The sequence below is a fragment of the Citrus clementina genome, unplaced genomic scaffold (genome assembly GCF_000493195.1).
Source record: "Citrus clementina cultivar Clemenules unplaced genomic scaffold, Citrus_clementina_v1.0 scaffold_1, whole genome shotgun sequence".
Taxonomy (NCBI): domain Eukaryota; kingdom Viridiplantae; phylum Streptophyta; class Magnoliopsida; order Sapindales; family Rutaceae; genus Citrus; species Citrus x clementina.
In genome coordinates this window covers 8,167,124-8,185,009 of record NW_006263303.1, presented here as the reverse complement: position 1 = coordinate 8,185,009, position 17,886 = coordinate 8,167,124, and the positions used below count along the sequence as shown (strand labels likewise).

Sequence of the window (17,886 nt, the reverse complement as noted above, 5' to 3'; positions counted from 1 at the left end):
AGCTCCACTAATGCAACCAATTCCTCAAGTTCCTTAAGCCTTTCAGCCATCATTTAGACTATACAATCAGAACCCGAACTACTCTAAACCCAGACCATGGGAGGATGCATTTCAGAATTTCAAAAATCTTACTCACTCCACGATCGAGCAACAAAATCACACCATTGATGAACTACGAAATGAGATGAGAGTCGTTTTGCTCTTCATGTGATAGGTGTCAACGAATCAGGAGCATTACACGAAGGAAGATGATGCCACTAAATCCAATTTTAGTGATTGAGATTTTTTAAATATGGGATATTGACTTCATGGGATCTTTTCCCTTTTCTTTTGGTCATTAACACATATTGATTGTTGTTGACTACGTATCGAAATGGGTAGAAGTAATTCTATGTAGAACCAATGATCACAAGGTGATGATAGGATTTTGGAAAAGCAATATTGTTTCACGCTTTGATTTCCTTCGAGCAATAATCAGTGATGGTGGTGCCCACTTTTGTAACAAATCATTCAAAACTATTTTGACAAAGTATTCCATCACTCACAAAGTGGCGACCCTATATCATCCACAAACTAGTGGCCAAGTCGAGATCTCCAATCGAGAAATAAAGCACATATTAGAAAAGATGGTGAGACTAGACAAAAAGATTGGTTATTGAGACTCGATGATGCATTATGGGCATAGAGAACGACTTTCAAGACCCCGATTAGGATGTTACCCTATAGCCTAGTGTACGAAAAAGCTTGTCACCTACTTGTGGAACTCGAGCATCGTGCGTACTGGACCATCAAGAAATTCAACTTTGACATGCAACAAGCTAGCTCACCAATAATGTAACATAGTCCAGCACCTACTTAATTATCGAATTCTACTCCATCTTAGGGCCTGTTAGGGATTGCTTTTAGGAGGCTTAAAAGTGATTTTAAAAATCTAAAATTTAATTTTAGTGTTTAGTAAAACAAATCAAAATCACTTTTGTCAAAATCAGCCCCTCCCACGTCAATATATATAACAAAATACTTTCTTCTTCTTTTTTTTTTTTTTTTTTTTTGAAACGATAACAAAATATTTTCTAAAATATAAAAAATAATACCACCATAAATGAATCCGCATGGCATAATTATGTGAATTTTATGGATCATGCGTCCATGTTAAACGGCCTTTTGTTATGGGTCAATGACGTGGCCCAAAATGAATCCACAGGGAAGTCCGACCTACTCTATGGGGTGCATGGCCCTTTAAGATCAAAAATGAAAAAATAAATAAAGACCGCCTAACAACTCCACACGTGTACTGCACACGTGCTGCTTCTGTGCTTCCATTTGGCATCTGTTCACCAGAGAGAGCACTCTACTCTTCCCTTCCCTGTTCGTCTCCCTGTTTAAGTTTCCCATAAAATACCATACCATTGATCAACCAGCTAATAACTTTCCAAAACGACCTCGTACTTTCCATTTTTACACTCCTTACCCAATCCCTTATTCGAATTTTCCATTCAAGGCCTCTTTCTTCGTTGTCAAATTCATTCACACCTCTTACGTCTTTCTCTTATCAACTCTTCACTTGCACAATTTTTATTTTTTCCTTTGACGCTATGTAATGAGTTTCTCTTCTCTAAATGGCTCAAATTTTCCTCATGTTTACTATTTTGATCTTCTTCTCACTAGAAACTCCCTTATCTCTCGATCAATACAATTTCCCGGTGATCGGCTTCGGAGCTGATTCATTGTTTCACGGCGATTACACGCCTCCGTCACCACCTCCGCCGATAGCGCCACCTCACCCTCCGTCTCTATCATGCCAAAGGGACCTTGGCGGTGTCGGTACTCTTGAAACTGTTTGCCTGCTCAATTCTAGCTTAACCTTCGAAAACGACGACATTTACGTGGAAGGCTCGGGAAATTTACACATACTTCCAGGTGTAACGTTATGCTGTCCGATTAAAGGTTGCCTGCTAACGATTAATGTTACTGGCGAATTCTTGTTGGGTCGAAACTCAGAGATAGTTGCTGGGACGGTTTATGTTTCCGCTTTGAACGCGAGTTTCTCGTCTGGTTCGGTGGTGAACGCGACCGGCTTGGGGGGGGAGCCGCCGGCCGAGACGAGTGGGACACCTGATGGAGTTCAGGGCGCTGGTGGGGGCCACGGAGGGAGAGGGGCGAGTTGCCTAGTGGATAACATGAAGTTGCCGGACGATGTGTGGGGAGGAGACCCGTACTCGTGGTCTTCGTTGGAGGAGCCCTGGAGTTACGGGAGCAAAGGTGGGACCACTTTTAAGGGGGAGAATTTTGGGGGAGATGGTGGTGGGAGGATTCGGTTGGAGGTTGTGAATGAGATAGAGGTTAACGGGAGTTTGTTAGCGGATGGCGGTGATGTCGGTGTGAAAGGTGGTGGAGGCTCCGGTGGCAGCATTTATGTCAAGGCCCATAGAATGTAAAGTTTATTGCTTTGGCTTGTTTTACTTTTATGCAATGGTTTTGTATTTCTCTTGTGAGTATTAGTTTTTTTTTTTTTTAAATTTTAATTATTGATTGCGGTTCAATGGTGGTTTCAGAGTTTAAATGTTGCATCCATACAAGTTGTACACAAATTTGGGTTTACTTTATGTGTTAGCTAGCTATATTATGAGTGATTGGCTAGGAGAAAAAGTAAATACTATGAAGAAGAGACTGTGAAAGTAAATTTGACTTGATGTAGAAAAGGTGATGGGGATAGCAGAATGTATGTGAATTTAATTATATTTGGATGTGGCCTTTTGGCAATCATGATAATAACTTGATGAATTTTGCACATATAGTAATTGATTTAAAGATTTATGGGCTACAATGTATGTTTTTGGATCGAAGTGAAGTCTGTTACCAATGAAATGAACTTGACTTCAATAGATAGAAGCAAACATATTGGATAATCTCAGGGAGAGAAATATTGTGGCATCTTGAAACTTATGTTAGCATGGAGCTCTAACTAAATGTGTCAACTTATGAGAATACTTCTGAACATAGAGTTTTCTACATTGCTTTTAAATAACAACCGGACATATTCTAGTTTTTATGAAATTTGTTTAAAAATCCTGTCAAGATAGGTATTTCTTTTTCTGTTCTCTCTCTTTCTCTCTTCTGGAGGTCACTTTTTTGGAAAAATATTAAGGTAATCACTAATTTCTAATGTCTGGAGAAAGAATGATATAAACACAAAAAATCTTGGTTTTACCTTACTAGTGGAATGGTAGTATTAATTGTGGGTCTGATATTGAGTTCTATTATTTATTTATTTATTTATTTTTTCTTTTTTGTGTTGGTCTTTTTTTTTTTGGGTTGCCACTCCTGGTTTATTTATTACTTTCTTAAGTCATAGTATAGACCTTTTTTTTTTAACTCGTAGAATAGCCAACTAAAATTTCACTCAATTTATAAATTTCTTCTGTGAAGAGCAGGACAGGAAATGGTAAAATAAGTGCCTCTGGGGGGAATGGATTTGCTGGAGGTGGTGGTGGTAGAGTTTCTATCAATGTTTTTAGCCGACATGATGGTGCTGAAGTTTGTGTTCATGGTATGGCTTAGGCATTTACCTTTTGTCTTCGCATATGTTTTTTTTTTTTTTTTTTTTTTAACTTGTCATTTTGGAGAATTTAGAGAAGGAAATGTTTATATGTAAATGTGAAGTGTAATTGGAACTGATTTTTTAACTCTTAGCATTCTGCATTGGCCTTCTCCTCAGGAGACTGCTATTCTAGATTGAGTTTCCTAGCTCTTATTTTATGGATTTTACGCTTAGGAAACAAAAGAGTTGAGCAGATGGGCTGAATAAAATTTAGTTTTGATTTCTATTGCTTATAAAACTTATGTTCGATTTGTTCCCTTCTCTTTCCATATCAATTGTAATTTAGCATGTGCCAACTTTTTTAAGCATTTATATAACATGAAGCTCATAACAAACTTCATTCACGAAATTCCACTTAAACAGCAATCCAGGAAAGTTGATTAAAATGATTGTGGGGTTTTTTCTGTCTGATAATATGCGCGTCCAATTGTTCACTCTCTCCCTCAGAGTCTTGGAGGAGATTCATCTCATTCTGTTTGCAATATTTTATCCTCTTTAAAAGATGTTAATATATATTATATTTCCAGAAAATAAAAATAGTTGCTTAATAACCATATTTTTTTCTTACATTGCTTGTTATCTTGTTTTTAGGGGGAAGGAGTTTTGGGTGTCCTGAAAATGCGGGTGCTGCAGGGACATATTATGATGCTGTGCCTCGGAGGCTTTTTGTAAGCAATGACAACCTGCCAACAAATACTGACACGCTTCTTTTAGAGTTTCCAAAACAGCAACTTTGGACAAATGTTTATATTCGGGATAATGCCAAGGCTTCTGTTCCTTTGTTTTGGAGTCGTGTACAGGTGACTAAAGAAGTACTATCTTGTTTACCTGTTTGGATTTACATGGTTATTGGCCATTCTGGGTGATTGCGTTTATTTTTGTTGGGTTGGTTTTATTCAAGTCTTAATCCTCAGTAATTGCATAGGCTAAGACAGCATTTATGATAGCTGTTTTGGTTACATTTAGACTCATTCACTGGGTTATTTATGGATGTTCTGTAACAGTTTGTAGATATCCATCATGTTCTTCCTTTTTGATGTATCTGCTACTTAAATAGGTTCGAGGACAGATTCATTTATCACAGGGGGCAGTCCTAAGTTTTGGGCTTGCACACTATGCTACATCTGAATTTGAGTTGCTGGCAGAAGAGCTTCTAATGAGTGATTCCATTGTCAAGGCAAGTTACATGCACCTTTCCACTCTTTAGCGGAGTTTCATATTTTATCAGCCAAATTTTACTCTCTCAATAACCGCTCCGTTGTAGGTAGTTTTTCTTAGTTTAACTTACTCCCTATGCTACCAAATATACCCACTGTTTGTTGGCATTTAAATCTTTTAAATTACATTATACTATACATGGGAATATCTCCACTGATCTCATGAGAAACATCACATATATAGTTATCATTTAAATTACTTGTCTGCATTTTCAATCTGTTAACCTCAGAATATCTCCATTGCTTTACTGATCTAGATCTCAGATTCTCTATCTCTGAAAATTCCTTTTGGATTCTTTTTGGCTTCTAAATATTGACCTTCCCATGTTTGTATAGTTGTTGAATTACTGTTTTCTTCTGAATGCATTTTTATCTTTCTGTTGTGAGCAAACTTTTGCAGTGCTGATGTTTTCATTATTGCTATTAAATGATATAATTTTCTGGAGGCATTTTTGTCCATACCTAATTTTTGTTCTGTTGCCATTATCTCTTGCCTTACATAAAGCTGCAGACTATACGATCATTTTACATTATAGTTATCATAATATTAATAATGGTCTTCATTACTGTTACCTGCAATTGAAATTAGATATATGGAGCTCTTCGTATGTCTGTCAAAATGCACTTGATGTGGAATTCCAAAATGCTTATAGATGCTGGTGACGATGCAATTCTGGCGACATCCTTGCTTGAGGCTACCAATTTAATGGTTCTCAAGGTGTGTTATATCTTCTTTGTTTTCTTGTTTACTAGATGATCTTTTTTAATATTTTAATGGAGCTGTATTTGTTTCTCAGGAATCATCTGTGATACGTTCTGATGCCAATTTGGGAGTTAACGGACAAGGTTTTCTGAATTTGTCTGGACCAGGAGATATGATTGAGGCACAGCGTCTGATCCTGTCCTTATTTTTCAGTATCAATGTAAGCTCAGGCCTCAACATGTAGCATTGAATTTTATGTTGTCTTCAAATCATATTTACTAGTTTACGGATGAAATTTTCAGTTAGAGGTAGAGAAATTTGCTTTGATCAATTTTATGTGGAAATTATTCATTTTGTGTTCTTACTTTGCTTCCCATGAAATGAAGGTTGGACCTGGATCTGTTTTGCAAGGTCCCTCAGAAAATGCAAGTAACAATGATACGTAAGTTATGAATTATATATTCATCATTGAACCTAATTTTTTTAATAGATTAGTAATTTTTTTTTTTTTGGGGGGAAAAACTGTAGGAAACCACGACTTTATTGTGACCGCCATGATTGCCCAGTGGAATTGCTTCATCCTCTAGAAGATTGCAATCTGAACTCGTCATTATCCTTCACTCTTCAGGTATCCCATTAGCTAGATTGAACGCTAAGTACTCATCTTCATCAGATTAGTGTATGACTATTGTGCTGTGATGGGCTTTGGCTTTTGGGTTTCTTAGACACTATTTTTTTGTGAATTGTTGCTTCAGATCTGTCGAGCTGAAGAGATTAATATTGAAGGCATTATAAAAGGATCTGTTGTTCATTTTCACTTGGTTAGAACTGTTGTCGTCCAGGTTTCTGGAGCAATAAGTGCATCTGGCCTAGGTGTGTCTTAACTCTTATCCATTTAAAATTCCAGCATGATTGGTAACTGCATTGCTCACATGGAGTTGAACTGTAGAATGTCTCCTTCTCGTTTTTCCTTTTTCGTCTGATAGATTCACATATTGAATGTTTCAGATTATAGTGTTAGATCAAAACTGTTCATTTCCTGGTAAAATTGTGTTTTCTGAAATTTCATTTGGGTTTATCTGTAGGATGCACTCATGGAGTGGGAAGAGGAAAAGTATTTGACAATGGTCTTGGCGGTGGTGGTGGACATGGTGGTAAAGGTGGGCAGGGATACTTTAATGGAAGTTTCATTGATGGTGGTGCTACATATGGGGATGCCGATTTGCCTTGTGAACTTGGTAGTGGCAGTGGAAACGATAATCTGGCTGGTGCAATTGCCGGTGGCGGCATAGTAGGTAAACTTGTTAATTTGATAAGATAGTGATTCTGTTCTTAATTTATTCTTCTATGCTTCTCACCGAAATCTGAAATCAAGTGCAAAATGAAGGTTAAACTGCAGCGGCTCAAGCATGAATTACTATCTAGTTAAGAGTTTGGAGCAAATTCTATTTATATCTACTATTTGCTTGATTTAGATTGTAGGGATCTATGCCTTCCATTTGCATTATCTTCTCTCTCACTTTGGAAATTTTACGCTTTTGACAAGTTTGTTGAAAGCATCCACTCTGTGCCATGCTGGGTGATGTTGAAATTAATGCTTACTTCTTTCCTTTTGAAGCTTGACATCCTGTTTCCCTAGTATTGGGTCACAACCTAGGCCTGGTCTCTGAAATCATATGTTCTCTTCCATGAGTACTTAGAGTCAGTGCTTTGTTATCTGGTCAGTGTTGTCTTGCTACTTTTAGAAATGTTGTTTAATATTGTTAGTAGTATCATTCTTCTAACTAATGCTTTACTGGAAAGATTCTTGGTGCAGACCAACCACCTCGTGGTGGAGTGGTTGGGGGCTCACTCTCCCAACTTAGGGGGAATGAGTTCAAGTATTCTGTCCCACTTTCAAGTGTGGGAGAATGCTTTCTCCCAAGTATAATGGAAGCATATTTCTCCCAAGTATAATGGAAGCATATATCACCTACCCTACTTGAGTAGCAGATTCTTGGTCCGTGCTATAATAGATCTAATTCAGGTAGTGTCCCATTAGATTTTGGATTTATGAATAGCTAATTCAGGTAGTGTCCCCCCATTAACTTATTCAGGTAATATCGATAGATTTGTAATATTACTTTCAAAAGATAAAGAAAAAGAAAAATATCCTTGGTGATGATTTATGATTATGATTCTTTTCTAGTGCATGTTTCAATATTAGTGCACTAGAAGTGGTGTAAGAAAAAAAAATATTCGGCCCAACATAGTTTTGACTCAACTGTAGATTCATTTATCAAATAAGGACATTGTTCAAGTTTGGCTATTGCTCTACTCAGTTGATTTGAATTACATTGTGGATTTTCTTTTTTACCCTCCTTATGGATCATTACTTTATCTTTTTCTTTGGACAGTGATGGGTTCATTGGAGCATTCACTGACAAGTTTATCTGTTTACGGTTCAATTAGAGCTGATGGTGAAAGCTTTGAAGAAGAAATCCATCAGCAAGATGGTAGGCTTATCTCAACTGTAGGTCCTGGGGGTGGATCTGGTGGAACCATTCTTTTGTTTATTCATACATTAGTACTTGGTGAGTCTTCTTCTATCTCCACTACTGGTGGACGTGGCAGTCATAGTGGCGGTGGTGGTGGTGGTGGTGGAAGGATTCATTTTCATTGGTCAGATATACCAATTGGAGATGAGTATCTTCCCTTGGCAAGTGTGAATGGAAGCATTGATGCTAGGTTTGCATCCAGCAAACTGTACTCTTTTCTTGCATTCAATTCCTTGTGAATGATTAGACTGCTTGTTTCCTTCTATGGTTTGTCTATTTTAATGCCAATGGTCCTTTACCAAACATTTGCTGCTTGGTCTGGCAGATTGTTGAAAATAAATGGTTCTGAGTTTGGAGCTATTAAATATATCATGCAGTTGAAGTATTAAAAGCAGCTTTACTTTCAAGCATATTTCCTACACCCTGTTATGGGAAATTTTTAAGTACTCCTTGACTCATTGTTTTTCGGCATTTTAAAACTTCCGAAGTACGATGTCTGACTTGTTGAATTCTAGAAGTGATTGAGGTGAGACCGTAGCTCAGATTTTAAGTTGTTATTAAGTCATGAAAGACTCTTGACTACTGGTAGGATTCATCCTTCAATACTGTGCAAGATAGGTATCTGTTCAAAGGACTTGAAGTGGATGTATTATAAGATTCTGTGAAAATAATTTGCATAAACTTTGATCCTATTGCTGAAGAAGACATGTTGATATGCATGTCGGAATCCTGTGCCTATTTCATTAATAAGGTTATTGAAAAAAGCACCCATAAGAAGTGTACAAAAACCTCTGTTAGTGCCAACAGTGAAGCATCATGGTGTCATATAACCCTGTCATGAAGACAAGCGTGTATTCTTTTTTTTCCCCACTGGGTCGTGGCAACTCTCAAAAATTGAGACTAAAAGTACTCAAGTCAAACATGTATGTATATCTATAATATCGAATGTTTATGCTGCAACATGATGGTGTGTGTGTGAAACTGCTATAATACTTGAAATAAGTTTGTTTATAAGTGGAAATCTCATGAAAAAATTTGTATGACTCCCTCAATTAGTTTATACACATTTTGGCAATGAATAGTCATTATTCTTTAGTTGCGCATGTACCTCGGGCACACAGACGTGAATTTGTATTTTTGATTATTCCAACCAACCAAATTTTAATTGGACAAGTCTCCTACTGGCCCCAGCAGCTTGCTTATAAGTAACTATTCCATGTGTTCTTTTGGCTTTAAGCTGATGTTTTTTTCATCTTCACCCTCGGCCATTTTCTGTTTGTTTTGTTATTAACCATGGTAAATTATGGATTCTGAATTGAATTGGTTAGATTTTGAGCCTTATTTCTCTGATGCCAGGGGAGGACTTGGTAGAGGTCAGGGTCTTGCTGGTGGAAATGGGACTGTTACAGGGAAGGCTTGCCCTAGAGGTCTTTATGGCGTCTTTTGTGAGGTAGCTTCATCTTTTTATGTCTTGTGATATTTGACTTGTTTCGCAACCCAATAGTTTTGATCATTTAACATTATCTGTGCGATGTTGCATGTAAAGTATTTTAGTGACGTATAGAAAAACTTTTGATTTTTTGACCTCAAACCTCTACCCATATCTAGTTATTTGTTTTCCAGCAATATCTTTGTGGTTGTTTTTTTTTTTTTTTTAATATTTTACTCCTTCTAATGGTGACACTTTTCTGTTACCTTGCCTTTTAACTTGTTGATGTGCTTGTCCTCACTGGTTGAGCAATTGTACTGCAGGAATGCCCTGTTGGGACTTTTAAGAATGTGAGTGGATCTGATAGAGCTCTTTGTCGTAATTGCTCATCTAATGAGCTTCCGCATCGTGCTTTGTATATTCCTATTCGAGGTATTTTAAATTTCTAATTAAGCTTCTTCTGTATGTGAAAGACCTGTTGTCATTGCTGTGAATGTTACTTTTTGATCTAAAAACCTTTGAAATTGTCTTAGGTGCTTTAAGGTTGTTATTTCTCTTGTTAATTCTGTTCTTAAATTTGTACAATATGTTAAACAGGTGGTGTCACTGAATGTCCTTGTCCATATAAGTGCGTTTCTGAGAGATATCACATGCCTCACTGTTATACAACGCTTGAAGAGTTGGTATACACTTTTGGTGGGCCGTGGTTGTTTGGTCTTATTCTCTTAGGTCTCCTCATCCTGTTAGCTCTTGTTCTTAGTGTTGCACGGATGAAATACATGGGTGGGGATGAACTGCCAGCTCTTGTGCCAGCTCGTCGGATAGATCACTCCTTCCCTTTCCTAGAGTCTTTAAATGAGGTTGCTATCCAATTTTATTGCTGCTTTATTTAATATTTCATCTTTTATATGGAACCAGTAGGCAGCAACATTAGGATGCTATTGCGATTTGTTGCATTATTCCGAGGATGATAATTTGTTTCTTCTTTCAGGTTATGGAGACAAATAGAACTGAGGAGTCACAGAGTCATGTTCATAGAATGTATTTTATGGGGCAAAATACTTTCAGTGAGCCTTGGCATCTGCCTCATTCTCCTCCAGAACAAGTAATAGAAATTGTGTAAGTTCTCTTATCTCTCTAGATATAAAATGACTTTGTTAGGTGTTACTCTGAAGGTCGTCTTTAATATCAAGTTACAAGTTCTTTGTTTCTAGAAGCTCTAAAGTATTTTACATATTTAATAATTTATTGTTTTGTATAATTTAGTCTTTTACTGTAATTTGTGCTCTAATATATCATTTGCATCACAGATATGAGGATGCATTCAATAGATTTGCAGATGAGATTAATGCTTTAGCTGCTTATCAGTGGTGGGAGGGTTCAGTTTATAGTATTCTTTCTGTCCTTGCATATCCACTTGCGTGGTCCTGGCTACAGCTATGTCGGAAAAATAAATTACAACAACTTCGTGAATTTGTTCGGTCAGAGTATGACCATTCCTGCTTACGTTCTTGTCGCTCACGTGCTCTATATGAAGGGCTTAAGGTTCTTTTCTCTTAAATATATTCCAAATTGCCTCTTTATTGCCCTTTTTTCCAATTTGTTTTGCTCTCCTTATGTTTGTTATATACATTTGTTGGGTTATTTGTAATTTTTATTTTTTGTGATTGTAGACAGCATTTCAACCACTCATCTTTTTCCACTACAAAATTTTTAAATCTAAGGGTGTCAATGTTACAGGTATTTAGGATTTGGATTTGGTAATGGCCTTTGAAATTGAGTTTTGTGTTTCCATTAGGATTATGATCTTGTTGACTAATGTTGAAATGCTGTCCTTGAGTATACCTTAGTAAACTTAGTTAATAATTTATTCCCAATATCAATTAGATCTGCTGCCTGCAAAATTTAGCATAGTTTTTGTGGTACTGAACCTAAAATTTAGACTCTTGAGGATCTTTATTGTTTGGTGTTGGTTCTTGTACAACACTTTGCTATTTTGTTGTTGAAAAGCTTAAAATCTTCTGAAGTGATATAGATGAGAATGATCAGGAAGGGCTCAAGTGGCCTAGGAAGATCTTTGTTGCATTTAGACTGTCCTGTTCTGTTTCACCCAGGGCATCCTTCCTGCAGATGCTTTCAATCTGTCCTCATTTATTGTCCTCCCAAGCATATTTTCTGTTTAATTATAACGGAATCAGCAAATTTGACATTAATGCTCACTGTATTCTGTTGCAGGTAGCTGCAACCGCTGATTTAATGCTAGCATATATCGACTTTTTTCTTGGCGGAGATGAAAAGAGAGCTGATCTTCCTCCTCGACTTAATCAAAGATTACCAATGTCTTTGTGTTTTGGGGGAGATGGAAGCTACATGTCTCCTTTCTCTCTTCATAATGATAACATTGTGACCAGCCTTATGAGTCAGGTTAATGATTTTATTAATTTACAAGGTTGTCCCTTTGTAAATTATATGGTATTCCTAAATGACGAGAATTGTTTTGTTTGCATTTTCCAGTCTGTTCCACCAACTGTGTGGTACCGACTAGTAGCTGGTGTAAACGCTCAACTGCGATTGGTTCACTGTGGACATTTAAAAACTACTTTTGGTCATCTTATCAGTTGGCTTGACACTCATGCAAATCCTAGTTTATGTCAATATGGTATACGTGTTGATCTTGCTTGGTTTCAGCCTACATCTTCTGGATATTGCCAGTTTGGAGTTGTGGTATATGCTACTGAGAACAGAAGTCTGGCACATGTTTTTGAAGTTCAAGATAGATCTTTGCTACATGAGCAACAGTCAAGGTAATTTTTATTTTTATTTATTTTACTTTTTTTGTTGGAAGCAACTAATTTTCCAACTATTGTAATCAGCAGTTTGCTTAGAATCCATAGGGAGGATGCGGTACATTATTTGAGAGTCAATGAACATCTAATGACACGAAGACGGATATTTGGAGGGATTTTGGATGCCAAAAGCTTACAAAGTCTTAAGACAAAGAGAGCTATATGTTATACCTTTTCCTTTATTGTTCATAATTCTAAACCCGTTGGTCATCAGGTAGTTGACATACTTCTAGTGTATACATTGACAGATCCATTTTCTTTTTCCAATATTTGGCCGAAACTTGAGATGGTACTCTGACTTTTTGTTTATCTCATTTTGCAGGATCTTGTTGGCTTGCTTGTCTCTGTACTACTATTAGCGGATTTTAGCTTAGTCTTGCTTACATTGCTACAGATGTATTCTATTTCACTTCTCAACTTTTTTCTAGTCCTCTTTATCCTTCCTCTTGGTCTGCTGTTTCCATTCCCGGCTGGAATAAGTGCTCTATTCAGTCATGGACCTAGAAGGTCAGCAGGCCTAGCCCGTATATATGCTTTGTGGAACATAACATCCTTAATCAATGTTGTAAGTTAAATCTCTGTCCATCTTTTAAAATTATTTGATGCTTGAAAGAATTGAATATATATGCTGATCTAGGTTGCAAGAAACAAGCATCAGCCGTATTCTGATAATACAAATTCACCTCTGATAATTCAAGAATGGAAAATGTGGTTTTAATTTTTTTACAATAATCTGACTTGTCCAAAGATGGAAATATGAACTCCAGCAATTTTATTTTTTGTAACCGTTCAGTCTTGTTTTTTTTTTTTTTTTTTGGGTCCTGGATAGTTCAGCCTTATTCTTTTTTATCTTCATATACGATGTGATTGAATTTGAACACCAAACTGTTGCTTGTTCACGTATTCTCAATCCAATTTATTTCTGGATAACAGGCAACTGCCTTCATATGTGGATATCTTCATTACAGAGACCATTCAAGTAAAAAGACTTTGAACTTTCAGTCCTGGAATTTTAGCATGTAAGTATATTTTATTCGATGGCGTGGCAAATTATGTGGGAAGTTGCCTTTGCTAATTGTGCTATTGAATGCAGTACAGACTGTACGGCTGAAATATGTGATTTTTGTGGGGTGTTGGTGGGTGCAGGGACGAAAGTGAATGGTGGATGCTTCCTTCTGGATTATTGTTGTGTAAAATTATTCAAGCCCGGTTGATTGATTTCCATGTGGCCAATCAAGAAATTCAAGATTACTCCCTGTATAGCAAGGATCCTGACGTGTTCTGGCAGTCATGAAAAGCATTCCCTGAATAGGGTTCTAGCCACGGTTGAGTGTGTTAAGATGTGTTTTGTTCATCTTTTTTCATATTTTTGATTTGTTGAGAGAATAGGCGACTTAAATGGTGTGTGTACAGATTGGATAGTATAGAGAGAGGAGACGAAGTGGCAGCCATATTTTTGTAATGTAAATAACAGTGTGCACTTTGCGGTGTCCATAGATTATTGGTTGGTTTTCTTTGTGCAATATATCATTTTCTCACTTTTTTTTTTCTCCCCTCCTCTTTTGATTTTTGGCCTTTGTACGTACTGAAAAAGATTATGAAAGACATTGTAATGTTTGTTTATATATCAATTTGAGCGTAAATCTCTCATTTAAATTGCAAATTGGTTAGTCCATGACCGCACGTTGAAGTAACCTATTTTGAGCAAATTGATGCAATGATTCATAAGACATCACTATCTGCGTAAATTTCTGATTTTAATGGTAAATTGGTTAGTCCATGACTTCACTGCGCAGTAAATGGTCGGTGGTGGGTTCTGACTGTGGATGGGAGCACCATTTTTAGCAACATGAGAATTGCGAGAAGCTTTTAATCTTCGTCGGTCTCACTTGTGGATTTATATTTTAACTATGGAATTTTAATGGGTTTAGGATTCACAGATGGTTCTATTTTGGGACCTACCGTGCGTCACGTTCGTTTTTCTCGAAAGGCACAAATCATAAATTTTCAAATCAACCCGGGTTAAAGCGTGATAGAAATCGAGAATTTTACATCATCCAGTTAATTGCTTTCTTCCACGTGTGCTGCAGCAGCCAAACCTGCCTCTCTTTAAATTTTACGAAAATGACGTAATCGCCGACGATCATTTGTTCTTGCGTGTGGCCTGCGAGATCTTTTTTATTTTATTTAATTTTACAGATTTGACCATCTCTCCGTTTGGTTCTCCCACGGAAACGGATTCTAATTTTGGTCAGGCTAATTTGCTGCGCTTTGGTGACGCGGCGAAATTTGATTGGGTAGGCGGTAAGGGAATCCTATCGCAGACATTTGAGAGAAGAGATTCCATCGCTGACATAATGCCAAAATATAGGGAACAGTCCAGCAGCCCACCCTACTAAACCAAACTCTTCTCTTTCTCTTTCTCTATTCCCAAAAAAAAAAAAAAAACAAGAAGAATTTCTCTTTCGGCATTCCTACTTCAGTTTCTACAGAAGTATTATGAGGCAACAAAGCGCAGAGGCTCCACTTTTGAGCAGTAATCATATCAATATTCATGTGTCGTCAGCTCCCAAGCACAGAGCTCTGCGCCTGCTTCTTGTGTTCTTTGCCATTTCATCAAGTTTGTTTATCAATTATCCTTTTCTCTCATTTCTTTCTTCTTTCTTTTTTTTTAAAGTTCAATATTCTGTAAGGATGACTTTGTAGGCAAATTCCATATCCACCCTCCGTGAAGTTGAAGGACCATCTATTAATTTGCTGACTTTTTGGAATTAAATTTACCATTTATCTTTTTCTTTTTTTAAGTGGTTTTTGCTTTTGGACCTTGGTTACTATTAGCCGCTTCACTTATGACCTGGTTGAAATCCTGAAAAAGACATTCAATGATTGTGATTTAGTTTCTTTTATTGTTATTTTTAATGTGGGTTTATAGCTATATATATAAATCCTGATTTTAGTTTGATTTGTTTCTTTTCTCCTGATTTATTATGGTGATTTTATTCAACTAAGTAAGAGATGGTCATCTTGTTTTGTTTGCAATTCAGTTCTAGGCCTCGTATTCAAAGACAAGTGCTTAGTTTTTTTTAATGGAAAGCTCAAACTCAAAGTCAATTATGGGGATGTTGTGGAATCAGAGCATGGTGTTGTTGCAGCTGATGATGGTCATTGCTCTGAAATTGGAGCATCAACGCTTAGACTTGGTGGCCATGCTGTTGATGCTGCAGTGGCAACTGCATTGTGCCTTGGCGTTGTTAATCCTATGGCTAGTGGAATAGGCGGCGGTGCATTTATGGTGTTGAGATCTTCAGCAACCTCACAGACTCTCGCTTTTGACATGAGAGAAACTGCCCCTCAAGCTGCTTCACAGGTAATTAAGTTACTCTTTCATCAAACAATACCCTTGTTCGAGTTGGAGCTATGAACCCGGAAATGTAATGCAACTGTCATCAAACAGGATATGTATGAAAACGACACTGAAGCCAAGTATACAGGAGCTCTATCAATTGGAGTTCCCGGTGAGATAGCCGGTCTTCATGAAGCCTGGTTGAAACATGGGCGTTTGGCTTGGAGGGCTCTGTTCCAACCTGCAATAAAGCTCGCCAAAGAAGGTTTCGTGGTTGCTCCTTATCTCGGACAACACATAGCGAACAAGGCAGAGGTGATCTTAAATGATCGCGGCTTACGAAAAGTGTTTGCACCAAATGGGAAGTTGTTAAAATCAGGTGATAAGTGTTATAATGTTGAGCTAGCTCAGAGCCTGGAGGCATTGGCAGAACAAGGGCCAGAAGCCTTGTACAATGGAACTGTCGGTGAGAAGTTAGTGAAAGATGTTAGAGAGGCTGGTGGGATTTTGACAATTGAGGATTTAAGGAGTTACAAAGTTGATGTAATGGATGCAATGTCTGCAAATGCAATGGGCTACACTATATCTGGAATGCCACCTCCGTCAAGTGGAACTGTTGGGATGTCAATGGTGGGTAACAAATTTTGCTCAATTCTGTTTATAAATTTCATTACGGAGGAAGCATGTTAAGTGATTTACGTTTCTAAACGTTGATGATATGAAGCAGATTCTAAACATCTTCGATAGTTATGGAAGTTCAGATTCTGCAAAAGGAAATCTAGGTCTACATCGATTAATTGAAGCACTTAAACACATGTTTGCTGTTCGAATGACCTTAGGTGACCCCAAGTTTGTAAACAATACCAACACTTTGTCTGAAATGCTTTCTCCATCTTACGCGGAGCAAATTCAGCTTAAAATATTTGACAACACTACTTTTCCACCAGACTACTACATGTACAGGTATAGTATGTAACTGCAAAAATTCAATGAAGCATCATGCAGTTTACTTAAATATGTAACTGGCATATAGCCATGCGGTCATCATGATTCTTTGAATCTCTTTTGAGTCATTCACGGCCAGGTGGAGTCAGTTGAGAGATCATGGAACAAGTCATTTCTGCATTGTAGATGCAGAGCGAAATGCAGTGTCTATGACAACAACGGTGAACTATGCTTTTGGAGCTGGAATTCTCTCGCCTTCTACTGGTATTGTCCTCAACAATGAGATGGACGACTTCTCAATACCCACGGAGATATCTCCTGACAAGCTACCACCTGCTCCAGCAAATTTTATTGAACCAAATAAGAGACCTTTGTCTTCCATGACTCCACTTATTATTACTAAGGTACATATGCATTCATTCATGTTCATAGAATCATAGTTCTTACTCAGATCAATACTCATAGTCTCATTCTTGTTTACTTGCATTGCAGGATAATCAACTAGCTGGGGTTATTGGTGGTAGTGGTGGAATGAACATCATTCCAGCAGTAACCCAAGTTTTTATCAACCATTTTATCTTGGGGATGGAACCTTTAGCTGCAGTCCAGAATCCAAGAGTCTACCACAAGGTTCGTAAACAGAGTTGGAATTCTCTCATATCTGAACTTTTCGTAAGCAAAAATCACGTGGGTTATTAGTGGTAATACATTATTACTAGAATACACGTGATATGAAATTTTTTAAAGTTCAGGAGAGCTCAGATGAGAGACGATTTGAAAGCTCATAAATAATTGGTTCCAATGGTTACATATACATGTAGCATCCAAAAATTTCAAAGACATCATGTGATGATTTTACTCTGAATTTGTGCAGCTGATACCAAATGTTGTTAGTTACGAAAATTGGACGGTGATTGATGGTGATCACATTGAGATTTCTGAGGAAAGCAAGCTTTTCTTGGAAAAGAGGGGTCACCAATTGAAGGCTAAGGCAGGGGGAGCTATAGTCCAGTTTGTTGTTCAAACTCTTCAAAATCCCATCAACAGAATCCGAAAAATCGGAAAAGGTATTGACAATGCACAAGCGTTGCATGGAATTCTTACGGCAGTGAGCGACCCAAGAAAGGACGGGAGGCCTGCAGCTGTTTGATTTGTTATTGTAGACGGAATTAAATAAGCACAGCTGTTATTATTTTGTAAAGTACTGTGATTTTTGTGTAATCAACAATGTATGCACGCTATTCATTAAGGGTGCGTTTGGTACA

General features: G+C 37.4%; 2 protein-coding genes across 7 annotated transcripts; both read left to right on the top strand.

Moving 5' to 3' along the window:
* Positions 1–1,313: 1,313 nt before the first annotated feature.
* LOC18056153 lies at positions 1,314–13,962 on the top strand. 6 transcript variants are annotated; one of them, XM_006451296.2, is made up of 22 exons: positions 1,314–2,434; positions 3,435–3,550; positions 4,193–4,401; positions 4,659–4,778; positions 5,408–5,536; positions 5,616–5,741; positions 5,908–5,963; positions 6,050–6,149; positions 6,277–6,394; positions 6,607–6,816; positions 7,918–8,248; positions 9,415–9,508; positions 9,811–9,919; positions 10,085–10,347; positions 10,479–10,606; positions 10,798–11,032; positions 11,723–11,911; positions 12,002–12,291; positions 12,364–12,547; positions 12,656–12,898; positions 13,267–13,352; positions 13,480–13,962. In XM_006451296.2, the coding sequence occupies exons 1-22, from the start codon at positions 1,620–1,622 to the stop codon at positions 13,625–13,627; spliced, it is 4,299 nt and encodes a 1,432-aa protein (XP_006451359.1). In that variant the 5' UTR covers positions 1,314–1,619; the 3' UTR covers positions 13,628–13,962. The 6 variants fall into 6 exon arrangements, with proteins under 6 accessions (XP_006451359.1, XP_024048252.1, XP_024048251.1 ...); XM_024192484.1 differs by having other exon boundaries at positions 11,723–12,291; XM_024192483.1 differs by having other exon boundaries at positions 11,723–12,291; positions 12,361–12,547.
* A 411-nt stretch (positions 13,963–14,373) lies between these two features.
* Positions 14,374–17,886, top strand: LOC18056152 (glutathione hydrolase 3). The gene is made up of 7 exons (XM_006451295.2): positions 14,374–14,953; positions 15,378–15,700; positions 15,788–16,306; positions 16,404–16,639; positions 16,761–17,025; positions 17,114–17,251; positions 17,496–17,886. Exons 1-7 carry the CDS (start codon positions 14,833–14,835, stop codon positions 17,769–17,771), a joined length of 1,878 nt encoding a protein of 625 aa, XP_006451358.1. The 5' UTR covers positions 14,374–14,832; the 3' UTR covers positions 17,772–17,886.

Excerpts from the sequence above, each read along its gene's own strand:
- LOC18056153 (XM_024192483.1), top strand. The coding sequence starts at position 1,620 with ATGGCTCAAATTTTCCTCATGTTTACTATTTTGATCTTCTTCTCACTA. Across the intron at positions 6,817-7,917 it reads TGCCGGTGGCGGCATAGTAG|TGATGGGTTCATTGGAGCAT; the intron begins GTAAACTTGTTA and ends TTCTTTGGACAG. Across the intron at positions 9,509-9,810 it reads TTTATGGCGTCTTTTGTGAG|GAATGCCCTGTTGGGACTTT; the intron begins GTAGCTTCATCT and ends ATTGTACTGCAG.
- LOC18056152 (XM_006451295.2), top strand. The coding sequence starts at position 14,833 with ATGAGGCAACAAAGCGCAGAGGCTCCACTTTTGAGCAGTAATCATATC. Across the intron at positions 16,307-16,403 it reads GAACTGTTGGGATGTCAATG|ATTCTAAACATCTTCGATAG; the intron begins GTGGGTAACAAA and ends GATATGAAGCAG. Across the intron at positions 17,252-17,495 it reads ATCCAAGAGTCTACCACAAG|CTGATACCAAATGTTGTTAG; the intron begins GTTCGTAAACAG and ends GAATTTGTGCAG.